Source organism: Salmo salar, chromosome 28 (assembly GCF_965601325.2).
Source record: "Salmo salar chromosome 28, fSalSal1, whole genome shotgun sequence".
NCBI classification, from domain to species: Eukaryota; Metazoa; Chordata; class Actinopteri; order Salmoniformes; family Salmonidae; genus Salmo; species Salmo salar.
Window position 1 is genome coordinate 28,602,771 of NC_138318.1, and position 23,566 is coordinate 28,626,336.

The 23,566-nt window shown below is 40.8% G+C and overlaps 1 protein-coding gene across 1 annotated transcript in view; it reads left to right on the forward strand.

Moving 5' to 3' along the window:
- Positions 1-23,566, forward strand: part of LOC106589707 (inactive heparanase-2) — a 330,244-nt gene that overhangs the window by 279,229 nt on the left and 27,449 nt on the right. Inside the window, exons 6-8 of the mRNA XM_045710127.2 lie at positions 2,976-3,069; positions 6,409-6,515; positions 8,086-8,200. Of these exons, the coding sequence (XP_045566083.1) occupies positions 2,976-3,069; positions 6,409-6,515; positions 8,086-8,200 (316 nt within the window). The remainder of the gene's footprint in view (positions 1-2,975; positions 3,070-6,408; positions 6,516-8,085; positions 8,201-23,566) is intronic.

The window sequence follows — 23,566 nt, forward strand, 5'->3', positions numbered from 1 at the left end:
GTCCTCTGCATACAGATGAATGTTACAGGTTTTTGCAGATAGACCAATATTATTTATATAAAGCACACATTGTGTCCTGTTTGACAGATACAGTAGTTCCCAAACCACATGCAACATGCCTGGTCGATGCCGATTTCAGACAACATTTGAAGGAATAAGGGATCGTCGAAAGCATCAAAGGCCTTGGATCTATAAATATGTCAGCACAGTGATTCCTATGATCTAAGTCATGAAGTTATATAAGTCAGTTCTAGGTCAGTTATCTAGGTCAGAAGGATCCCTGCCTTTGTGAAGGGGGAGGACATACATCGCCTTCCAGATCTTAGGGATAGCACCAGAAGCAATTGTTAAAAAAATGAAAAATCTGTGTGTAAGTTTCTACAATGAAGAGGGTAGAAAGCTGCAGTAAAAAGGGATCAAGCAAATAAGCGCCTGTGGATTTTGTTAGTACATCAGGTACTTAGTACATCATTAACATAAGTCTCTAAGCCCTGTCTAAAGAGGAGGGGAGGGTTCTACTAAGCTATATGGAATTGTTTTATGTATTCACAGTACCAGTCAAAGGTTTGGACACACCAACTCATTCAAGGGTTTGTCTTTATTTTTACTATTTTCTACATTCTAAAATAATAGTGAAGACATCAAAACTATGAAATAACATATATGGAATCATGTAGTAACCAAAAAAAGTGTTAAAGAAATCTAAATATATTTGAGATTCTTCAAAGTAGCCACACTTTGCATTGATGACAGCTTTGCACACTCTTGGCATTCTCTCAACCAGCTTCACCTGGAATGCTTTTCCAACAGTCTTGAAGGAGTTCCCACATATTCTGAGCACTTAATGGCTGCTTTTCCTTCACTCTGCGGTCCAACTCATCCCAAACCATCTCAATTGGGTTGAGGTCGGGTGATTGGGGAGGCCAGGTCATCTGATGCACCACAATCACTCTCCTTCTTGCACACCCTGGAGGTGTGTTTTGGGTCATTTTCCTATTGAAAAACAAATTATAGTCTCACTAAGAGCAAACCTGATGGGATGGCATATCGCTGCAGAATGCTGTGGTAGCCATGCTGGTTATGTGTGCCTTAAATTCTAAATAAATCACAGACATTGTCACCAGCATAGCACCCCCACACCATCACACCTCCTCCTCCATGCTTCACGGTGGGAACAACACATGCAGAGATCATAATACTCTGTGTCTCACAAAGACACGGCAGTTGGAACTAAAAATCTCAAATTTGGACTCATCAGACCAAAGGACAGATTTCCACCGGTCTAATGTGTCCTTTAGTAGTGGTTTCTTTGCAGCAATTTGACCATGAAGGCCTGATTCACGTAGTCTCCTCTGAACAGTTGATGTTGAGATGTGTCTGTTACTTGAACTCTGTGAAGCATTTATTTGGGCTGCAATTTCTGAGGCGGGTAACTCTATTGAACTTATCCTCTGCAGCAGAGGTAACTCTGGGTCTTCCATTCCTGTGGCGGTCCTCATGAGAGCCAGTTTCATCATAGCGCTTGATTGTTTTTGCGACTGCATTTGAAAAACTTGACATTTTCATATTGACTGACCTTCATATCTTAAAGTAATGATGGACTGTTGTTTCTCTTTGCTTATTTGAGCTGTTCTTGCCATAATATGGACTTGGCCTTTTACCAAATAGAGATATCTTCTGTATACCACCCCTACCTTGTCACAACACAACTGATTGTCTCAAATGCATTAAGAAGGAAAGAAATTATACAAATTAACTTTTAACAAGGCACACCTGTTAATTGAAATGCATTCCAGGTGACTACCTCATGAAGGTGGTTGAGAGAATGCCAAGAGTGTGCAAAGCTGCCATCAAGGCAAAGGGTGGCTACTTTGAAGTATCTCAAATATAAAATAAATGTTGATTTGTTAAACACTTTTTTGTTTACTACATGATTCCATATGTGTTATTTCATAGTTTTGATGTCTTCACTATTATTCTACAATGTAGAATAAAACCTTGAATGAATAGGTGTATCCAAACTTTTGACTATTATTTGTACAGTTCACTTTAGATCAGGTACTGCAAAAACAATTGACTAATGATTAGTAATTGGTTTATAATGATTTGTATGAATCCTTAAGAGTCTAAGCTGGGTAGGGGGGGGGGATTGTTTTAAGATGGTCATACCAAGGATCCGTTAGCTATTTGATTTGAACTTTAGAACCCATTTAGGTATCCAAGAAATATATACAAAAAATATTTGATGAAACATTGTATTTGTCTTTATTGTTATTAGCCCATAGAAACACATTGAATAACAGATTCATTCATGAAAAAATAGATAGTCAAAACATACACCAACAGGAAGTTTGTTTTAAAGTGTCTGTCCTCTATCTGAGAGATAGAAGAAAGATCAGGACATTATTGTGTTATTTATTTACCAAATGTAACCCTTTTTTATTTCCACTAAACTACTTCCATATACTTCCATTCGTTTTTTTTAACTGGTACAGGGTTACCTTCAGATGAGTCTTGTGAGGCTACAGACATTTTGTGAGAAGACTGATTTTCAGGATGTCTAATGGTCTGACATTCTGGCCACATGAAGGCTGCCATTGGCAGATGCGGTGGATTGAGACGCAGACCATGCAAAACATTTTTAATTCAGCTGGGGCACGTTATAAATTATCTTAGGAATCATTAAAAAAGTATATATAATTTGTGGGAATAACTATCTACATAGCTTACTAACATTGTAAATGTTAATTGTTAATATTAAATAATTGTGAGAATTGTGAGAATGAGTTGAATATACTTTCTGATAAGTGCAAACTCTGTTTAATGTGCAAAGTGTAGTAATGTAGTGAGGGCATTTAGCATCAGATGAAAAAAATATAATGTTTTCAACCTAACCATGATGTCACAAAAACGCCCTTCGCATTTATCAGAGGTCACCTGTATTCTACATGTGTTTGTTTTTGTTATGTCTGTAGTTACTACATGGATAGCAGAGTGACCAAAGTAGAGGACTTTATGAAGACTCGCCTGCTGGACACCCTGACCGAACAGATCACTAAAGTACTCAAGGTGAGAGAAAGGCAAGGGTTGAAACAAGGTCTCAGGCAATGTCACTCATCACGTAAGAGTGGTTCAACAAATCACCTCTGTTACATGTGCCTCTGCCGATCACCTGCCCTGCTTCTCCCCTGCTCCCCTGTTGCCTGCTACCTCCCTCCATAGGCCTTACCTCTGTAAGGACACAGTTCTATGGGTCTCAATCTGTCTGTCTGTCTGTCTGTCTGTCTGTCTGTCTGTCTGTCTGTCTGTCTGTCTGTCTGTCTGTCTGTCTGTCTGTCTGTCTGTCTGTCTGTCTGTCTGTCTGTCTGTCTGTCTGTCTGTCTGTCTGTCTGTCTGTCTGTCTGTCTGTCTGTCTGTCTGACTGTCTGTCTGTCTGTCTGTCTCTGTAGGGTGGGACGGTCGTGCTCACAATGAATTAAAACTTCTTAGGGCTACGTGTCCCGCTAGCGGGGCTAGGTGTCCAACGGCACAGGTTTCATACATATAACAATGAAATATTCACTTACTTTTTGAAAATCGTCCTCTGATTTGTCATCCAAACGGTCCCAGCTATAACATGTAGTGTTATTTTGTTAGAAAAAAATCCTTCTTTATATCCCAAAAAGTCTGTTTAGTTGGCGCCATCAATTTGAGTAATCCAGTCATTCAACTTGCAGAGAAAGGAATCCGAAAATCTATCCCTAAACTTTGTTTCAACAAGTCAAAATACATTTCTATTTACTCCTCAGATATCCTTAAATGTAATCAGACTATAATATTTATTTCGGAAAGAAGTATGTTCAATAGGAAAATGATTTTAGCAGGTGCGTCCTGTCTTCATGGCGCACGCAAACACACATTTCCAAGACTGTCCCCCTCTATTAAAACTGATATTTCTTATTCATTTTTTGAAGTTACAAGTCTGAAGCCTTGAACATAGACTGATGACACCCTGTGGAAGCCATAGAAATTACATCCAGGGAGCTCATTTTCAATATGACCTTTCTCTTACATTTCTAAGAGGATGGTCTCTCAACAAAGGAAAACAATTCTGGTTGGTTTTTCTTTGGATTTTCTCCTACCATATCTATTGTGTTATATTCTCCTACATTATTTTAACATTTCTACAAACTTCAAATTGTTATCTTTCCAATGGTACCAATTATATGCATATCCTGGCTTCCGGGCCTGAGCTACAGGCAGTTTACTTTGGGCACGTCATTCAGACAGGAAGTCGGAGAAAAAAAAGGGGCCTAGCCCTGAGAAGATCTAGTCACAGTCTCTGAGCTGGTAGAAAATACCCAACTCTTCTCCATTGTAAAAGAGAGGGAAGGACCCCCCAAAGCCCATTAAAACAATCAAAGAATGATGTGTGCCGCTCTATTGTGTGTGAGTGTGTGCGTACTTGCATAAAAGGTTAATGAAATAGATAATCCAGAATAGAATAAGGAAGAGTACTGAATAAATACTAGGTCAGATGGAGTATGTATATGTTATATAGAGTATGTATATGTTATATAGAGTATGTATATGTTATATAGAGTATGTATATGTTATATAGAGTATGTATATGTTATATGGAGTATGTATATGTTATATGTATGTATATGTTATATGGAGTATATATGTATATGTTATATAGAGTATGTATATGTTGTATAGAGTATGTATATGCTATATGGAGTATGTATATATGTATATGTTATATAGAGTATGTATATGCTTTGTAGAGTATGTATATGTTATGTAGAGTATGTATATGTTATATAGAGTATGTATATGTTATATAGAGTATGTATATGTTATATGGAGTATGTATGTATGTATGTATATGTTATATGGAGTATGTATATGTATGTATGTATGTATGTATGTATGTATGTATGTATATGTTATATGGAGTATGTATATGTTACATGGAGTATGTATATGTTATATGGAGTATGCATATGTTATATAGAGTGTGTATATGTTATATAGAGTGTGTATATGTTATATGGAGTATGTATATGGTATATGGAGTATGTATATATGTATATGTTATATAGAGTATGTATATGTTATATGGAGTATGTATATGTTATATAGAGTATGTATATGTTATATGGAATATGTATATGTTATATGGCGTATGTATGTTATATGGAATATGTATATATTATAATATTATATAGAGTATGTATATGTTATATGGAGTATGTATGTATGTATGTATGTATGTATGTATGTATGTATGTATGTATGTATGTATGTATGTATGTATGTATATGTTATATGGAGTATGTATATGTTATATGGAGTATGTATATGTATGTATGTATGTATGTATGTATGTATGTATGTATGTATGTATGTATGTATGTATGTATGTATGTATATGTTATATGGAGTATGTATATGTTATATGGAGTGTGTATATGTTATATAGAGTGTGTATATGTTATATAGAGTGTGTATATGTTATATAGAGTGTGTATATGTTATATAGAGTGTGTATATGTTATATAGAGTGTGTATATGTTATATAGAGTGTGTATATGTTATATAGAGTGTGTATATGTTATATAGAGTGTGTATATGCTATATAGAGTGTGTATATGCTATATAGAGTGTGTATATGTTATATAGAGTGTGTATATGTTATATAGAGTGTGTATATGTTATATAGAGTGTGTATATGTTATATAGAGTGTGTATACGTTATATAGAGTGTGTATACGTTACATGGAGTATGTATACGTTACATGGAGTGTGTATATGTTACATGGAGTGTTTTATATGTTACATGGAGTGTGTATATGTTACATGGAGTATGCATACACTATATGTGTGCGAGCATGTATGTAAATGTGTGTGAGCATGCTTGTGGTGTACGTGCTTGTGTGTGTGTGCGCGTGTGTGTCCATTTGCTGCCAGTAGTAATGGTTTGCAGCCATGCTAGGACAGAGAGAGATTTTCTGGAAGCTGTTTAGAGCAAAGAGAACAGGTCCTCGGGACAGATATCCATTTACCAGGGTTAGCTGCTGTATCTGGCTCCGGGCCAGCAGGATGGGACTAGTTGGATGAGATCGACTGTCCAGTTCAGCTCAGTACAGAGGTTCTATTCATCTTCTTTTTTTTTTTACTAAATGAAATGTTCTAACCTCATGTTGCTGTCATTGAACAAAGCAGATTCTCATTCCTCCTTTTTTCTCTCTTTCTTTGATCTCATCCCTGTTTTTCTGTTATGTTTCCCCCATCTCGCTCTCTCTTTCCTCTCTTTCTTTGTCCCCCTCTCTTTCCTCTGTTCCCCTCTCATTCCTCTCTTTCTCTCTCTCTCTCTCTTTCTCACACACACTCTCTTTTTCTCTCTTTCTCTGTGTCTCTCAGGTAGTGAATAGCCATGCTCCTGGTAAGAAGGTGTGGTTGGGTGGAGTGGGTCCGGCGTGGGCTGGAGGAACCAACAACCTCTCTGATACCTACGCTGCTGGCTTTCTGTAAGTACAATCAATCTATCTATAAATGAATCAATCAAAAACCTATACATCAATCAAAGTATAACCACACTCAGGCATTATTCTCACTTTTGTGTGTTTGTGTGTGTGTCAGTGGAGGCATCTTCAGAGGAGGAAGGGGAGAACCATCCTCTTCAGTGAATTTCATAAAAATAAACATTGTAAAACATTGAAGAAGTCATCATTTTTAGATAAAACTATTCTAAATATATTCACGTGTCACCAAATAACTGATTAAAACATGCTGTTTTGGTGTAGCTGGAGGGCAGCTATTGCCCGTCCTCCTCTTGGTACATTGACTTCAATACAAAACCTAGGAGGCCCTTGATTCTCACCCCCTTCCATAGACTTCCATAGTAATTATGGCAACTTCCAGAGGATGTCCTCCAACCTATCAGACCTCTTGCAGCATGAACTGACATGTTGTCCACCCAATCAAAGGATCAGAGAATGAATCAAGTACTGAAAGCATAAGCTACAGCTAGCTAGCACTGCAGTTGAACAGTTTTCAACAAATTCATTTCTTCAAAATATGAAGGAGGAGAGAGCGAGAGAGAGAGATTTCATACTTTTCTTCACTTTCAGTTTCTCTTACTTAGATAGCAAATGCGGCTGGCTAGTTTAGTTACTGAAACATCCTGCTCAAACAGAGGGATGCTATGTTAGCTAGCTGGCTATTGCTATCTAACACAACACTGGAACTCTTCCAAGTCAAGCTTTTGGTTTTATTAATTTATAGCCACCGGGGCCCGCCTATGTAACTGCTTACTGACTATACACTGTAACGTTACTGCATGATTATAGCGGGTTTACTAACGCATTAGTTCTATTAGCTATGTTGACTAGGACATTACTTTAGCTAATATGGTGACAACGATGTAGGCTGTGTGTAGCGGTTATGACATGGTTTGGCTTGTAAAGTTTTTTTTGTTGCCTGGTCACATACAGCTGATGTGTTGTTCATTGAAGTCCAAAAGCGAAGGGAAAAGGTGAGAGGAAGAGAGTATATAGATGCAAGAAGGAATGCAACGTGGCTGCTATTAAAGTGAACTGTGTTTATGCGTGATCAGAGGTGTATTCATTCCGACGATTCTGTTGAAAAACGTTTCTTAATTAAACGTAAACAATCTAAACGGCGATAAAAATACCTGACTTTGTCCAATAAGAACTCTTATTTGCAACTGTTGGACTAATGATTACACCCTAAATAAGATAGATGCAGGCAAGAGTGTGCAAGGCGATATTGAAAATGTAACTGTCTGTCCATGTGTTACTGTCTGTCACCTTAAATTTGTCTCTACACCTGTGTGCACCTACGTTGTAAACTTTCATTCATAGGCTAGGTTGTAGCAACCTCATGAAAATGTGAGTATCATGTAGTAGCCTAAACCTATGGATGTTACATTGAACTGGGTGAATGGAATATGAATGACAGTCATCCAACATGCTGTAATAGAAATAAGACAATGCTCATGAAGGAAAAAACATGGTCCTTCCTCATCATAAACACCACTGACCGCCACTGGGGTGTGTGTGTGTGTGTGTGTTTCAGGTGGCTGAACACTCTGGGTATGGCAGCGATGCAGGGGATTGACGTGGTCCTGAGACACTCGTTCTTCGACTATGGATACACACACCTCGTAGACCAGCACTTCAACCCACTGCCGGTTAGTCTCACACTCTGCTCTCCTTATCATCGTCAAGCAGCGCCGGACAAATCATTCCTTTATATTCTCACTGTATAGCAAGGGAAAGTCCATTGGAGGGTTTGCCACTCTGATTATCATAAAAAAAACCTCTCACTGAACTGTCATTTCCAAAGCTGCATTTTACAGAAAATGTAAATAGGAACACTACCCATATTTGAATACCTGAGTGAAGTGCTTTTCTACAGCAGGGGTTCTTAAACATTTATCTTGAAACCCAAATTAGACATTTTACCGTCCTCCAGTGACTCAAATCTTCCTCTAACGACCCAAATTCAGAAGAAATAGTGTGTTATTATAGATGTATTCTCATAACTCACGACCCATCTCTCACATGCCCAGGGTCCACTTCGGGTTAAAAAATCCTGGTCTACAGGGTCCACTAAATGCGGTGCTAGTGAGGGGTTTGGACGCGCCTACTCATTCCAGGGTTTTTCTTTATTTTTATCATTTTCTACATTGTAGAATAATAGTGAAGACATCAAAACTCTGAGGTGGCACATATGGAATCATGTAGTGACCAAGGAAAAGTTGTACAAATCTAAATATAATATATATTTTAGATTTCTCAAACTAGCCGCCTTTTGCCTTGATGACGGCTTTGCACACTCTTGGCATTCTCTCAACCAGCTTCACTTGGAATGCTTGAAGGATTTCCCACATATGCTGAGCACTTGTTGGCTGCTTTTCCTTCACTTTGCGGTCCAAATCATCCCAAACCATCTCAATTGGGTTGAGGTCGGGTGATTGTGGAGACCAGGTCGTCTGATGCAGCACACCATCACTCTCCTTCTTGGTCAATTAGCCCTTACACAGCCTGGAGGTGTGTTGGGTCATTGTCCTGTTTAAAAACAAATGATAGTCCCACTAAGCCCAAACCAGATGGGATGGCGTATCGATGCAGAATGCTGTGGTAGCCATGCTGGTTAAGTGTGCCTTGAATTCTAAATAAATCACTGACCGTGTCACCAGCAAAGCACCTCCACACCTCCTCCATGCTTCGCGGTTGGAACCACACATACGGAGATCAATCCATTCACCTGCTCTGCGTCTCACAAAGACACGGCGGTTGGAACCAAAAAATCTCAAATTTGGAGTCATCAGACCAAAGGACAGATTTCCACCAGTCTAAGGTCCATTGCTCGTGTTTCTTGGCCCAAGCAAGTCTCTTCTTCTTATTGGTGTCCTTTAGTGGTTTCTTTGCAGTAAATCGACCATGAAGGCCTGATTCACGCAGTCTCCTCTGAACAGTTGATGTTGATGTGTCTGTTACATTTATTTGGGCTGCAATTTCTGAGGCTGGTAACTCCAATGAATTTATCTTCTGCAGCAGAGGTAACTCTTGGTTTTCCTTTCCTGTGGCGGTCCTCATGAGAGCCAGTTTCATCATAGAATCATCATTCTTTCTCCAGCGTTCTTTCTCCAGCGTTCTTTCTCCAGCATTCTTTCTCCAGCATTCTTTCTCCAGCGTTCTTTCTCCAGCGTTCTTTCTCCAGCGTTCTTTCTCCAGCATTCTTTCTCCAGCATTCTTTCTCCAGCATTCTTTCTCCAGCGTTCTTTATCCAGCATTCTTTCTCCAGCATTCTTTCTCCAGCATTCTTTCTCCAGCATTCTTTCTCCAGCGTTCTTTCTCCAGCGTTCTTTCTCCAGCGTTCTTTCTCCAGCATTCTTTCTCCAGCGTTCTTTCTCCAGCGTTCTTTCTCCAGCATTCTTTCTCCCCAATGAACACCACCCATCCCTGAACATCATCCATCCCTGAACACCCCCCCCCCCCCCCCCCCGGCACTGTCTGCAATGGCATAGTCCAGTCCTGGCTCTCACCACTGCCTTCTGCGGTTGGGATTGTACCACGCAGGATCAGGGGTACAGGACTATGCTCAGGGCAAACTTTATGCACAACTAATCATTGGCTAGATGACAAGTTGATTAGTTGAATAAGGGGTTTTCGTGCTGGGTTGGAAAAAAAGCCTGCACACCCTGTGGGTCACCAGAACCAGGACTGAAAGAGTGTTTACTTTTGAGGGGTTTTGCCAGAGATTGAGACATCCAAGACTCTTTGATCCAAACAGAGTCAGTGATACAATGCTACTGCGGCGCCAAGTTCATAAAAATGATTTATCAACAACTGGTGGATGCCTAAAGAAGATGTGGAGGACATCTTACTATATTTAGCTGCTGCAGGGATGGGTGGTGTTCATTAGGGAGACGTCTCTATTCAATGCTCCAAAGCTAGAGGATATAAATAATATATCATTAAGAATAGTTTTTCATCCTGGGACCATTACTGGTGTCTGTACCTGCTGCAAAGCATGAAACATTTACTGTGTAGACCTGCCATTGGGAGGTCTTGGCAGTGGCTTTCAACACAATTTTACAATGAATTATACACATTAAAAAAGCGTTTTTAAACACTTATTCTGCTTCTACCTTAATTCTGAAGCTAGACAACAGTACCAACCACACTAACGATTCAATGCTCAGATACCAACCCATCCTACGAAAGTCAATGACACCGCTCCATTAATTTATCTCCTTACAGCTCCATCTGGTTCTAGTCTTCATGTATCCTCCAGCTGCAATATCACAGAGCTACCTTTTACTTTTTCCACATTTTGTTACATTACAGCCTTATTAAAACATTATAATAATAATCCTCAGCAATCTACACACAATAACACATAATGTCAAAGCCAAAAAAGGTTTTTAGATTTTTTTTAGCAAATTTAAACATTTAGAAATAATTTATTTACATAAGTATTCAGACCCTTTGCTATGAGACTCAAAATTGAGCTCAGGTGCATCCTGTTTCCATTGGTCATCCTTGAGATGTTTCTACAACTTCATTGGAGTCCACCTGTGGTAAATTACATTTATTGGATATGATTTGGAAAGGCACACACCTGTCTATGTAAGGTCCCACAGTTGACAGTGCATGTCAGAGCAAAAATCAAGCCATGAGGTCAAAGGAATTGTCTGTAGAGCTCCGAGACAGGATTGTGTCGATGCAAAGATCTGGGGAAGGGTACAAAAACATTTCTGCAGCATTGAAGGTCCCCAAGAACACAGTACCCTCCATCATAAATGGAAGGTTTTGGAAGACTTTTCCTAGATCTGGCCGCCCGGCCAAACTGAGCAATCGGGGGAGAAGCCCTTGGTCTGGGAGGTGACCAAGAACCCGATGGTAACTCTGACAGAGCTCTAGAGTTCCTCTGTGGAGATGGGAGAACCTTCCAGAAGGACAACCATCTCTGCAGTACTCCACCAATCAGGCCTTTATGGTAGAGTGGCCAGAAGGAAGCCACTCCTCAGTAAAAGGCACGACAGCCTGCTTGGACTTTGCCAAAAGGCACCTTAAAAACAAGATTCTCTGGTCTGATGAAACCAAGATTGAACTCTTTGGCCTGAATGCCAATCGTCACGTCTTTAGGAAACCTGGCACCATCCCTATGGTGAAGCATGATGAACAGAGCAGAGATCCTTGATGAAAACCTGCTCCAGAGTGCTCAGTTCGTCAGACTGGGGCGAACGGTTACCTTCCAAAAAGACAATGACCCTAAGCACACAGCCAAGACAACGCAGGAGTGGCTTCTGGACAAGTCTCTGAATGTCCTTGAGTGGCCCAGCCAGAGCCTGGAATTGAACCCAATCTCTGGAGAGACCTGAAAATAGCTGTGCAGCAACACTCCCCATCCAACCTGACAGAGCTTGAGAGGATCTGCAGAGAAGAATGGGAGAAACTCCCCAAATACACGTGTGCCAAGCTTGTAGCGTCATACCCAAGAAGACTCATGGCTGTAATTGCTGCCAAAGGTGCTTCAACAAAGTACTGAGTAAAGGGTCTGAATACTTATGTAAATATAATATTTTCCATTTTTATTTCTAATAAATTTGCTAAAAGTTTTTGCTTTGTCATTATGGGGTATTGTATATAGATTGACGAAAAAAAACATTTAATGCATTTGAGAATAAGGCTGTAACGTAACAAAATGTGGAAAAAGTCAAGGTGTATGAATACTTTCTGAATGCACTGTTAATAACATTTACAGAGTGTGCTCCCCTGTTGCAGGTGTCCTTGTGAAGTCTATTTCTCGCTGTGAAGGCGAGAACAGACAGTTTGTGACTGCTCAGGGTAGACAGCGTGAGCAGTGAGGTGGCAGGTAGCCTAGTGGTTAGAGCGTTGGACTAGTAACTGAAAGGTTGAAAGATCGAATCCCCGAGCCGACAAGGTAAAAATCTGTCGTTCTGCCCCTGAACAAGGTAGTTAACCCACTGTTCCTAGGCTGTCATTGAAAATAAGAATTTGTTCTTAACTGACTTGCCTAGTAAAATAAATAAACAGTCTATTGTATCTGATATATATTACAGAGATCAGCATTTCTAAATGGTCCAGGCACTAGACAGAAAATAATAATTTCCAGAACTCTCATATACACTGATCAAAAAATAAATGCAACATGTAAAGTGTTGGTCCCAAGTTTCATGAGCTGAAATGAAATGTTCTGTAAGCTTATTTCTCTCAGATTTTGGGCACAAATTTGTTTATATCCCTGTTAGTGAGCATGTCTCTTTCGCCAAGATAATCCATCCACCAGACAGGTGTGGCAAGAAGCTGATTAAACAGCATGATCATTACACAGGTGCACCTTGTGCTGGGGACAATAAAAAGCCACTTTAAAATGTGTAGTTTTGTTACACAACACAATGCCACAGATGTCTTAAGTTTTGAGGGAGCGTACAATTGGCATGTTGACTGCAGGAATGTCCTCCAGAGTTGGTGCCAGAGAATTTAATGTTCATTTCTCTACCATAAGCTGCCTCCAACGTTGATTTAGAGAATTTGGCAGTACGTCCAACCGGCCTCACAACCACAGACCACATGTAACCACGTCAGCCCAGGACCTTCACATCTGGCTTCTTCACCTGCGGGATCGTCTGAGACCAGCCACCTGGACAGCTGATGGAACTGAGGAGTATTTCTGTCTGTAATAAAACCCTTTTGTGGGGAAAAACTCATTCTGATTGGCTGGGCCTGGCTCCCCAGTGGGTGCGCCTGGCTGTCAAGTAGGTGGGCCTATGCCCTCCAACGCCCATCCATGGCTGCACCCCTGCCCAGACAATTGAAATCTATAGATTAGGGCCTAATGAATTTATTGAAATTGACTGATTTCCTTATATGAACTGTACCTCAGTAAAATCTTTGAAATTGTTGCATGCGTTTATATCTTTGTAGGATGTTGATCACCCTGTTCACCCTGCAGGAAATGTAAAACATGTTTTTGGCCCAGCACATGTGAAGATGTTTGGGATGTGACCTCAGCTTAGTATATTAACCTGCTTCCTGGGTGGTTTGTCTGTTAAACTGATATGGGCCTCCCTCTGCTCTCCTCCTCTTTTCTCCCTGTTTATAGATCCTGGTACGCCTCTCTTTTCATTATTTTATTGCTCTCACCCTCCTTTCTTTTTCATTCCTCTACGAGATCCTGTCATCTCTCTCTCTCTGATTCCAGCATTTAAAGACACAGAAGTCTGTTGAAAAGATACTGCTCTTGTTTTCTGGTTGATTAAATGGTTATGCTGCTGTGTGTTATTATTTACTGCAGGTTTAAGTTTGAGTTTATTTTAATTTTTTCAGGGACAGTGCACATTTACACTTTAGCCATGTCTTTATGTGTTTTTGTGAAGGTGCGATGGGTGGTGCAGTGTGTCTGATGGCCGTGTGGTCCAGATTGCTTTTATACCAGCCCCTAATTATAACGGACTGCACATTGTTAACCCTCTCCTAATTAGAAGCATTCTAACTAGGGGTGAAAGAGTACGTGTATTCATATTGTACCGTTCGGTACAGGGTCCACAGTGCACGGTTCAGTAGAATACATTAATCATTTATGATAGCTATAAGATTTTCTTTTTTTTTATATGTATATACACACACACAGTTGAAGTCGGAAGTTTACATACACTTAGGTTGGAGTCATTAAAACTCGTTTTTCAACCACTCCACAAATTTCTTGTTAACAAACTATAGTTTTGGCAAGTCCGTTAGGACATCTACTTTGTGCATGACACAATATATTTTTCCAACAATTGTTTACAGACAGATTATTTCACTTATAGTTCACTGTATCACAATTCCAGTGGGTCAGAAGTTGCCATACATTAAGTTGGCTGTGCCTTTAAACAGCTTGGAAAATTCCAGAAAATGATGTCATGGCTTTAGAAGCTTCTGCTAGGCTAATTGACATAATTTTAGTCAATTTTTTTTAATTTAACCTTTATTTAACTAGGCAAGTTAGTTAAGAACAAGTTCTTAATTACAATGATGGCCTAGGAACAGTGGGTTAACTGTCTTGTACAGGGGCAGAATGACAGATTTTTACCTTGTCAGTTCAGGTATTTGATCTAGCAACCTTTCGGTTACTGGCCCAACGCTCTAACCACTAGGCTACCTGCTGAGGTGTACCTGTGGATGTATTTCAAGGCCTACCTTCACAAACTCAGTGCCTCTTTGCTTGACATCATGTGAAAATTTAAATAAATCAGCCAAGACCTCAGAAAGAAATTGGAGACCTCCACATGTCTGGTTCATCCTTGGGAGCAATTTCCAAAAGCCTGAAGGTACCATGTTCATCTGTACAAACAATAGTACGCAAGTATAAACACCATGGGACCACGCAGCCACTCAGGAAGGAGACACATTCTGTCTCCTAGAGATGAACGTACCTTGGTGCGAAAAGTGCAAATCAATCCCAGAACAACAGCACCTTGTGAAGATGCTGGAGGAAACAGGTACAAAAGTATCTATATCCACAGTAAAACGAGTCCTATATCGACATAACCTGAAAGGCCGCTCAGCAAGGAAGAAGCCACTGCTCCAAAACCGCCATAAAAAAGCCAGACTACGGTTTGCAACTGCACATGGGGACAAAGATCGTACTTTTTGGAGAAATGTCCTCTGGTCTGATGAAACAATAATAGAACTGTTTGGCCATAATTGCCCTGGTTATGTTTGGAGGAAAAATGGGACGCTTGCAAGCCGAAGAACACCATCCCAACCGTGAATCATGGGGGTGACAGCATCATGTTGTGGGGGTGCTTTGCTGCAGGAGGGACTGGTGCACTTCACAAAATAGATGGCTCATGAGGATGGAAAATTATGTGGATATATTGAAACAACATCTCAACACATCAGTCAGGAAGTTAAAGCTTGTTCGCAAATGGGTCTTCCAAATGGACAATGACCCCAAGCATACTTCCAAAGTTGTAGCAAAATGGCTTAAGGACAACAAAGTCAAGGTATTGGTGTGGCCATCACAAAGGCCTGACCTCAATCCCATAGACAATTTGTGGGAAAAAGCGTGTTCGAGCAAGGAGGCCTACAAACCTGACTCAGTTACACCAGCTCTGTCAGGAGGAATGGGCCAAAATTCACCCAACTTATTGTGGGAAGTTAAACAATTTCAAGGCAATGCTACCAAATACTAATTGAGTGTATGTAAACTTCTGACCCACTGGGAATGTGATGAAAGAAATAAAAGCTGAAATAAATCATTCTCTCTACTATTATTCTGACATTTCACATTCTTAAAATAAAGTGGTGATCCTAACTGACCTAAGACAGGGAATTTTTACTAGGATTAAATGTCAGGAATTGTGAAAAACTGAGTTGAAATGTATTTGGCTAAGGTGTATGTAAACTTCCGACTTCAACTGTATATATACAGTGGTCCCATGGTGTTTATACTATTGTTTGTACAGATGAACGTGATACCTTCAGGCGTTTGGAAATTGCTCCCAAGGATGAACCAGACTTGTGGAGGTCTACAATTGTTTTTCTGAGATCTTGGCTGATTTCTTTTGATTTTCCCATGATGTCAAGCAAAGAGGCACTGAGTTTGAAGGTAGGCCTTGAAATACATCCAGAGGTACACGTCCAATTGACTCAAATTATGTCAATTAGCCTATCAGAAGCTTCTAAAGCCATGACATCATTTTCTGGAATTGTCCAAGCTGTTTAAAGGCACAGTCAACTTAGTGTATGTAAACTTCTGACCCACCTGAATTGTGATACAGTGAATTATAAGTGAAATAATCCGTCTGTAAACAATTGTTGGAAAAATTACTTGTGTCATGTATAAAGTAGATGTCCTAACCGACTTGCCAAAACTATAGTTTGTTCACAAGAAAGTTGTGGAGTGGTTGAAAAACGAGTTTTAATGACTCCAACCTAAGTGTATGTAAACTTCCCACTTCAACTGTGTGTGTATATACATATCTAAAAAAAATATCATTGCATAAACCAATGGCGTATAAATTAACGTGGGAAAAATATGCACATAGTAATGTAGTTTTTTATAGTTGTCTGCAGCTCCACTCATTAGTTATTTTACTCCAGCGAGAACAGAGCTCAGATTCCGTCGTAGCAGCAATTATCTTATGAAGGAATTAGCAGTTAACTAAATGCAAAAGAGCAGCATGGCAAGCATTGGCGAGCCAAAACTAGAAGACGCCCCAGTATCATTCAGGTCTGCCATCTGGGAACATTTCGGTTTCCCTGTAAACTATAACGGGGATTGCCAACGAGTGGTGGATAAAACATCTACAACATGTAGGGCTCTGTTCATTGCTGATAGCCTGTTAGAGTGGTGGATAAAACATCTACAACATGTAGGTCTCTGTTCATTGCTGATAGCCTGTTAGAGTGGTGGATAAAACATCTACAACATGTAGGGCTCTGTTCATTGCTGATAGCCTGTTAGAGTGGTGGATAAAACATCTACAACATGTAGGTCTCTGTTCATTGCTGATAGCCTGTTAGAGTGGTGGATAAAACATCTACAACATGTAGGGCTCTGTTCATTGCTGATAGCCTGTTAGAGTGGTGGATAAAACATCTACAACATGTAGGTCTCTGTTCATTGCTGATAGCCTGTTAGAGTGGTGGATAAAACATCTACAACATGTAGGGCTCTGTTCATTGCTGATAGCCTATTAGAGTGACAATACGAGTAACATGACCACTCATTTGCATCACCCAAAGTGCCAATCGGTGGGATTAGGCAAAAAAAATGAAACGGCAACCAATGGGCAACCACTTCTCCCCACAGCCTTCAGGCAACAATGTGCGGCTGACTCCGGTAGGGCTAAGGAAATCAACGCAGCGATAGCAAAATTCATAGCGGCAGATGTTTAAAGTGGTCGAGCCGCGCTTCACTATTCCTTCCTGTACACATTTTGCCCAGACATTAATACCTGCCTTATACAACAAAACAAAAGAACAACTTGAGAGCGAGTTGTCAGAAACGCGGTGTGTTGCTCTTAACAACAGACAGTAATGGCTCATTTCATTACGGCAGAGAGGGAGATAAAAAGCCCTGTCCTTCAAACAAGTCCCCTTGAGAGTAGTCACACCAGTGTGAACCTGGGGGAAGAGCTAAGGGAAGTAGTTGCAGTGTGGAAGTTGGAGATGGATAATGTAACGATTCCTGTGACCAGTGACAACGCTAGAAATATTGTAAATGCAGTTGCACTAGCTGGATTGGGGCCACAGATAGGATGCATTGCTCACGTTATTCATCTGCATCTCAAAAAGCAATGTCAGTGAATCCAATCTCTCGCTTCCTAGCAAAGATCAGGAAGGTGGTATCCTTCTTTTATAAAAGCACAACTGCTGCACATGTTTTCAAGACAAAACAGGAGATGCTGGAGCTGCCAAACCACAAACTAATACAAGATGTCCCTACTAGATGGAATTCAAGCCATGACATGGCTGAGAGATACCTTGAGCAGAAAGTTGTGGTGTATTCTACACTGACTGATCAAGCTGTGAGGAAGAATGTCAAAGATATTGTGACTTTGTCTGAAAATGACATAAGACTAGCAGAGGAAGTTATCAAAGTGTGCAAACCTCTCAGAACAGTCACAACAATGATATGCACTGAGAGCATTCCATTAGTTTCCATGGTCCTGCATATGAAAACAATGATCCTGAAATCAATGGTGGCATCTGATGAAGATGAACCCGCAGTAAGGGATGTCAAGACTGCTATCAGAGTTAACCTGGAGCCTAGATATGCTGACCCTGGTGTCCAAGACTTCTTACACAAGAGAACCGCTTTGGACCCCCGGTTCAATCCCTGCTCCACCTGCATGCTGCTGCTCGTCTGAGAGTCTACAATGAACTCACAGCAGAGATTGTGACCAATATACAAAAGGTATTGTATTTATTTTGTTAATGTGACATTTATTATTTTATGAATTTGTGATTTAACAATTAATTATAAAGTAATACTTGTAATTGTCATAATAGTGTCTGATATATATTTCTAACAATAAATCATATTTCTAAAGACACTTTAAAGCCACTTAATTTTCATCTAATTTAATTCTGCAGGGTCTAGCCACAGACAGCACAGGGGCCAACCCCTCTACAGAGACGGCAGACAACAGGGGTTTTCCTCCAGAAAAGAAGTCTGCCACGGCTGAGCTTTTTTGGGAGTTGTTCACGACCCAGGAGCAGGGAACCAAGTCAAAGGTCAAGGTCATAGAGGAGGTGGTGACCTCATACAGGGATGTGGACTGTATTTCCCTGGATGCTGATCCACTTACATGGTGGAAGACCAACGAGTTAATATACCCTCATGACCTCTGTCCCTAGCGAGAGGGTATTCTCCACAGCGGCTGACGTTGTCACAGTAAGCCGATCTGTGCTCACTGCAGATAAATGTGGATAGACAGCGTCAGTGCGATTTGAACCTATAATTTTCTGTTCACTATACGTGGAATTAGTCCACTGCGCCCCCAGGATCGAGTTAGCATGGTATGTTTTTTTTACGCATTCAAAGCTGTTCTTTTTATTTTATTCAAACAGACCCCATTTCAAATGAAAAAAGCACTCATTCAGATCAGGTGTGGCCAATTAGTGGGCACGGCTAACACACCTGAACACACTTAACAAGATAGAGAATTCTGTTGATGCTGAGAATGGAATGTATATGTTTTTAAATAACATTCTTAGAATGTTCTCTGAATGTTACAAAAGTTCTCCTCTACTTTTTCTAAGGAAAGTTCTCTTACTTTCTCTAAACAATTTGAGAACATGACTTTAAATAGAACCAGGACGAAACCGGTAGAACACGTTATGCTGAAGTACTGAAATTCCCACAGCAGAATGTTGTTTCTAATGTTCTTGGAACAATTTGAGAACATGATTTTAAATAGAACCATGACGAAACCCGTAGGAAAAGTTACTCTGAAGTACATTGTTTCTTTGTGTTTTCTGAGAACATTCTCAATGTCAAACCAGTTGGAGAACGTTCCCCGAACATTACCAAATTAGTATTTTAATAACATTTAACCATGTTTGAACTTTAAAGAAACGTTCGGTTAAAGTAATTAAGTACGAAGAAAAAGTTTTCGTCAAGTTCCTTAAATATGCTGAAAATGTTCCAAAGCCAAGCATCTGTACTGCACCAGTTGTGGGAAGGTAGTATGTTAAATAACCACAGGACAACCACGCTCTCACCAAGCTCTAAGAAACATGGTTCTCAGAACGTTATGTTCTAGCTGGGTACTTATAAACTGATCTCTTCAGACTATACCACATTCTCAGGGTGGACTATCCACTCTCCATCCCTGGGTGTATTCTCTCCCTGCTTTCCAGATGTATAACTGGGCACAGCCCGTAGATTTCTCATTGACATCTCTCTCTGTTAGTAAATCAGATACACAGAATTGCCTGGTTGAACCTGCTCGTTAATCACAGTTCTGATTGATCACACCGAGACAGACCTCTGTGGAGGTCAGGAAGTTTAACTGACCCCATGGGTTATGTCTCTTGGAAACCAGGTTAGGCCAATCTATATAGACTGAGACTCATAGAACATGAGTCTCTAACGTCGAATACCAGGCTTCTTTACAGACAGACACAGTGTAAAAGGAGGATAAAATAGTTTTCCCAGTCTTTGATATTATCTCTCTTTCCAGCTGGCTAGAGAGGGGCACTCGTAATTACAGTCTATTCTCCAAGGCTCTCACCCCAAGAACCACTGTCTATACTCCAAGGCTCTCACCTGAATAACCAGTCTATGCTGCAAGGCTCTCACCTGAATAACCAGTCTATGCTGCAAGGCTCTCACCTGAATAACCAGTCTATGCTGCAAGGCTCTCACCTGAATAACCAGTCTATGCTGCAAGGCTCTCACCTGAATAACCAGTCTATGCTGCAAGGCTCTCACCTGAATAACCAGTCTATGCTGCAAGGCTCTCACCTGAATAACCAGTCTATGCTGCAAGGCTCTCACCTGAATAACCAGTCTATGCTGCAAGGCTCTCACCTGAATAACCAGTCTATGCTGCAAGGCTCTCACCTGAATAACCAGTCTATGCTGCAAGGCTCTCACCTGAATAACCAGTCTATGCTGCAAGGCTCTCACCTGAATAACCTCAGTCTATGCTGCAAGGCTCTCACCTAAATAACCAGTCTATGCTGCAAGGCTCTCACCTGAATAACCAGTCTATGCTGCAAGGCTCTCACCTGAATAACCAGTCTATGCTGCAAGGCTCTCACCTGAATAACCAGTCTATGCTGCAAGGCTCTCACCTGAATAACCTCAGTCTATGCTGCAAGGCTCTCACCTGAATAACCAGTCTATGCTGCAAGGCTCTCACCTGAATAACCACAGTCTACACACAGTCTAAATCTACAGATCTATTCATAATAGTGTGTGCTCTGTTCCCAGTTGCCCCTGTCTATAGGTCTGTCTATAGGCCTGTCTATAGGACTGTCTATAGGCCTGTCTATAAGTCTGTCTATAGGTCTGTCTATAGGTCTGTCTATAGGCCTGTCTATAGGCCTGTCTATAGGCCTGTCTATAGGCCTGTCTATAGGCCTGTCTATAGGTCTGTCTATAGGCCTGTCTATAGGCCTGTCTATAGGCCTGTCTATAGGCCTGTCTATAGGTCTGTCTATAGCCCAAATTGTACACTTCTGTTCTGTACTCTTACAGTACTCTGGGCTCTCCCAATAACAGAGCAGCAAATTAAGTTAAAGCTTGGCCTGGTGGAAAAGAAATAAGCCCTTAAATGTTGCCATATGTAGGATTGCATGGGAACTTCCTGACACACACATGTTGTTCAGAACCTCTGGTGAGGTGTTGAGTCTGGGGAAAGAGGACAGGGGCATGACAGAGGACAGGAGAGGAGAGATGACAGGGGCATAACAGAGGAGAGCAGAGAAGACGGGCATAACAGAGGAGAGCAGAGGAGGGAAGAGAGGGGCATAACAGAGGAGAAGAGAGAAGACAGGGGCATAACAGAGGAGAGAAGAGGGAAGAGAGGGGCATAACAGAGGAGAGCAGAGAAGACGGGCATAACAGAGGAGAGCAGAGGAGGGAAGAGAGGGACATAACAGAGGAGAAGAGAGAAGACGGGCATAACAGAGGAGAGGAGGGAAGAGAGGGGCATAACAGAGGAGAGAAGGGTAGAAGAGTAGAAAAAAAGAGGAGAGGTGCTGAGACCACTGTAAAGTTGCGTGCTTTGCTCTGCCAGGGGGTTGACGTGTGAATAAATGTCCAAGGCTCCCATGTCTTTGCTAAGAGGGCAGTGTGCTGTTCTATTGTATTTTTCATTTCAGTATTTCAACCAGGTTTTTTCCCAGGCATATTTCCCACAACAGTTACATTTTTGACTTTCATTTTATTTGACGTTCACATCGATCCTGCAGCTAAATAAACATAACAAAGACTAGTAATAGCCCCTCACTGTGGGATCCAATAGTATATATTATATTGTCTCTTTCAATAAAGACTGAAGCATCGGTATCCGGCTTCTAACCCTGGTCTGGGCATCATTGTAACTAGGCACCAGTACAGCCTGTCTGCTTTTCCCACGTGTTCTTTTACTGCTTTTAATTGAGGTGAATACTGTTATCATTTGGGATTTGCATTGAACTGGACACTTGTAAACACTGAGGGCTCAGCATTCAGTTGATTCTCTCAACACATTCTCTGTGGTATCTTATATTCTGTTCTGTACAACTGTTAGATGTAGGGGAGCGTTTTAGCACCTCTGCAACTCTACAACCCTCTGTTCTGACATACTACATGTACAGTACAACCAGAACTCTACAACCCCCTGTTCTGACATACTACATGTACAGTACAGAACTCTACAACCCCCTGTTCTGACATACTACATGTACAGTACAGAACTCTACAACCCCCTGTTCTGACATACTACATGTACAGTACAGAACTCTACAACCCCCTGTTCTGATATACTACATGTACAGTACAACCAGGATGTGATCATTTAGCCCCTTATAGTCTAAGACCTGTCTAAGCCGGTTCTACTAAGCTATATGGAATTGTTTAAGAATGTCATACCAAGTATCATTTAGCTATTTTATTTTGAATTTTAAGACCCCTGGAAGTATCCCCCAAAACAAAATGTTGAAGACATTTTTTGTCAGCCCTCCAAAAATTGCTATTAGGCCATACAAACCCATAGAATAACAGATTCTCTACATAGAAAAACAGTCCCAAAATATCAAAAGGAAGTTTGTTCTGACGTGTCTGTCCTATATCTGAGAGATATAAGAAAGATCAGGAAACATTATTTTTTTTACATCCCTTATTTCTGGCACTAAACAGTCTCCATATATACATTAATTCAAATGGTACCAGGGGACCTTCAGATGAGTCTTGTGAGGCCTGTAGGTGTCCTAGAGCAACACAACTGACATGTTCGTGAAGAGGGTCATAATAGTTTGTAGGCCAAACCATTCGGGTGCTACAGACGATTTTGTGAGAAGGTCTGACAAACACCTCTCTAGCTCTGTCACCTTTCACCACAGATGTCTTCTGGTCTGAAACACCTCTCTAGCTCTGTCACCTTTCACCACAGATGTCTTCTGGTCTGAAACACCTCTCTAGCTCTGTCACCTTTCACCACAGATGTCTTCTGGTCTGAAACACCTCTCTAGCTCTGTCACCTTTCACCACAGATGTCTTCTGGTCTGAAACACCTCTCTAGCTCTGTCACCTTTCACCACAGATGTCTTCTGGTCTGAAACACCTCTCTAGCTCTGTCACCTTTCATCGCAGATGTCTTCTGGTCTGAAACACCTCTCTAGCTCTGTCACCTTTCACGTCTTCTGGTCTGAAACACCTCTCTAGCTCTGTCACCTTTCACCACAGATGTCTTCTGGTCTGAAACACCTCTCTAGCTCTGTCACCTTTCACCACAGATGTCTTCTGGTCTGAAACACCTCTCTAGCTCAGTCACCTTTCACCACAGATGTGGAAGTGCGACATGGTGGATGCGGTGAAT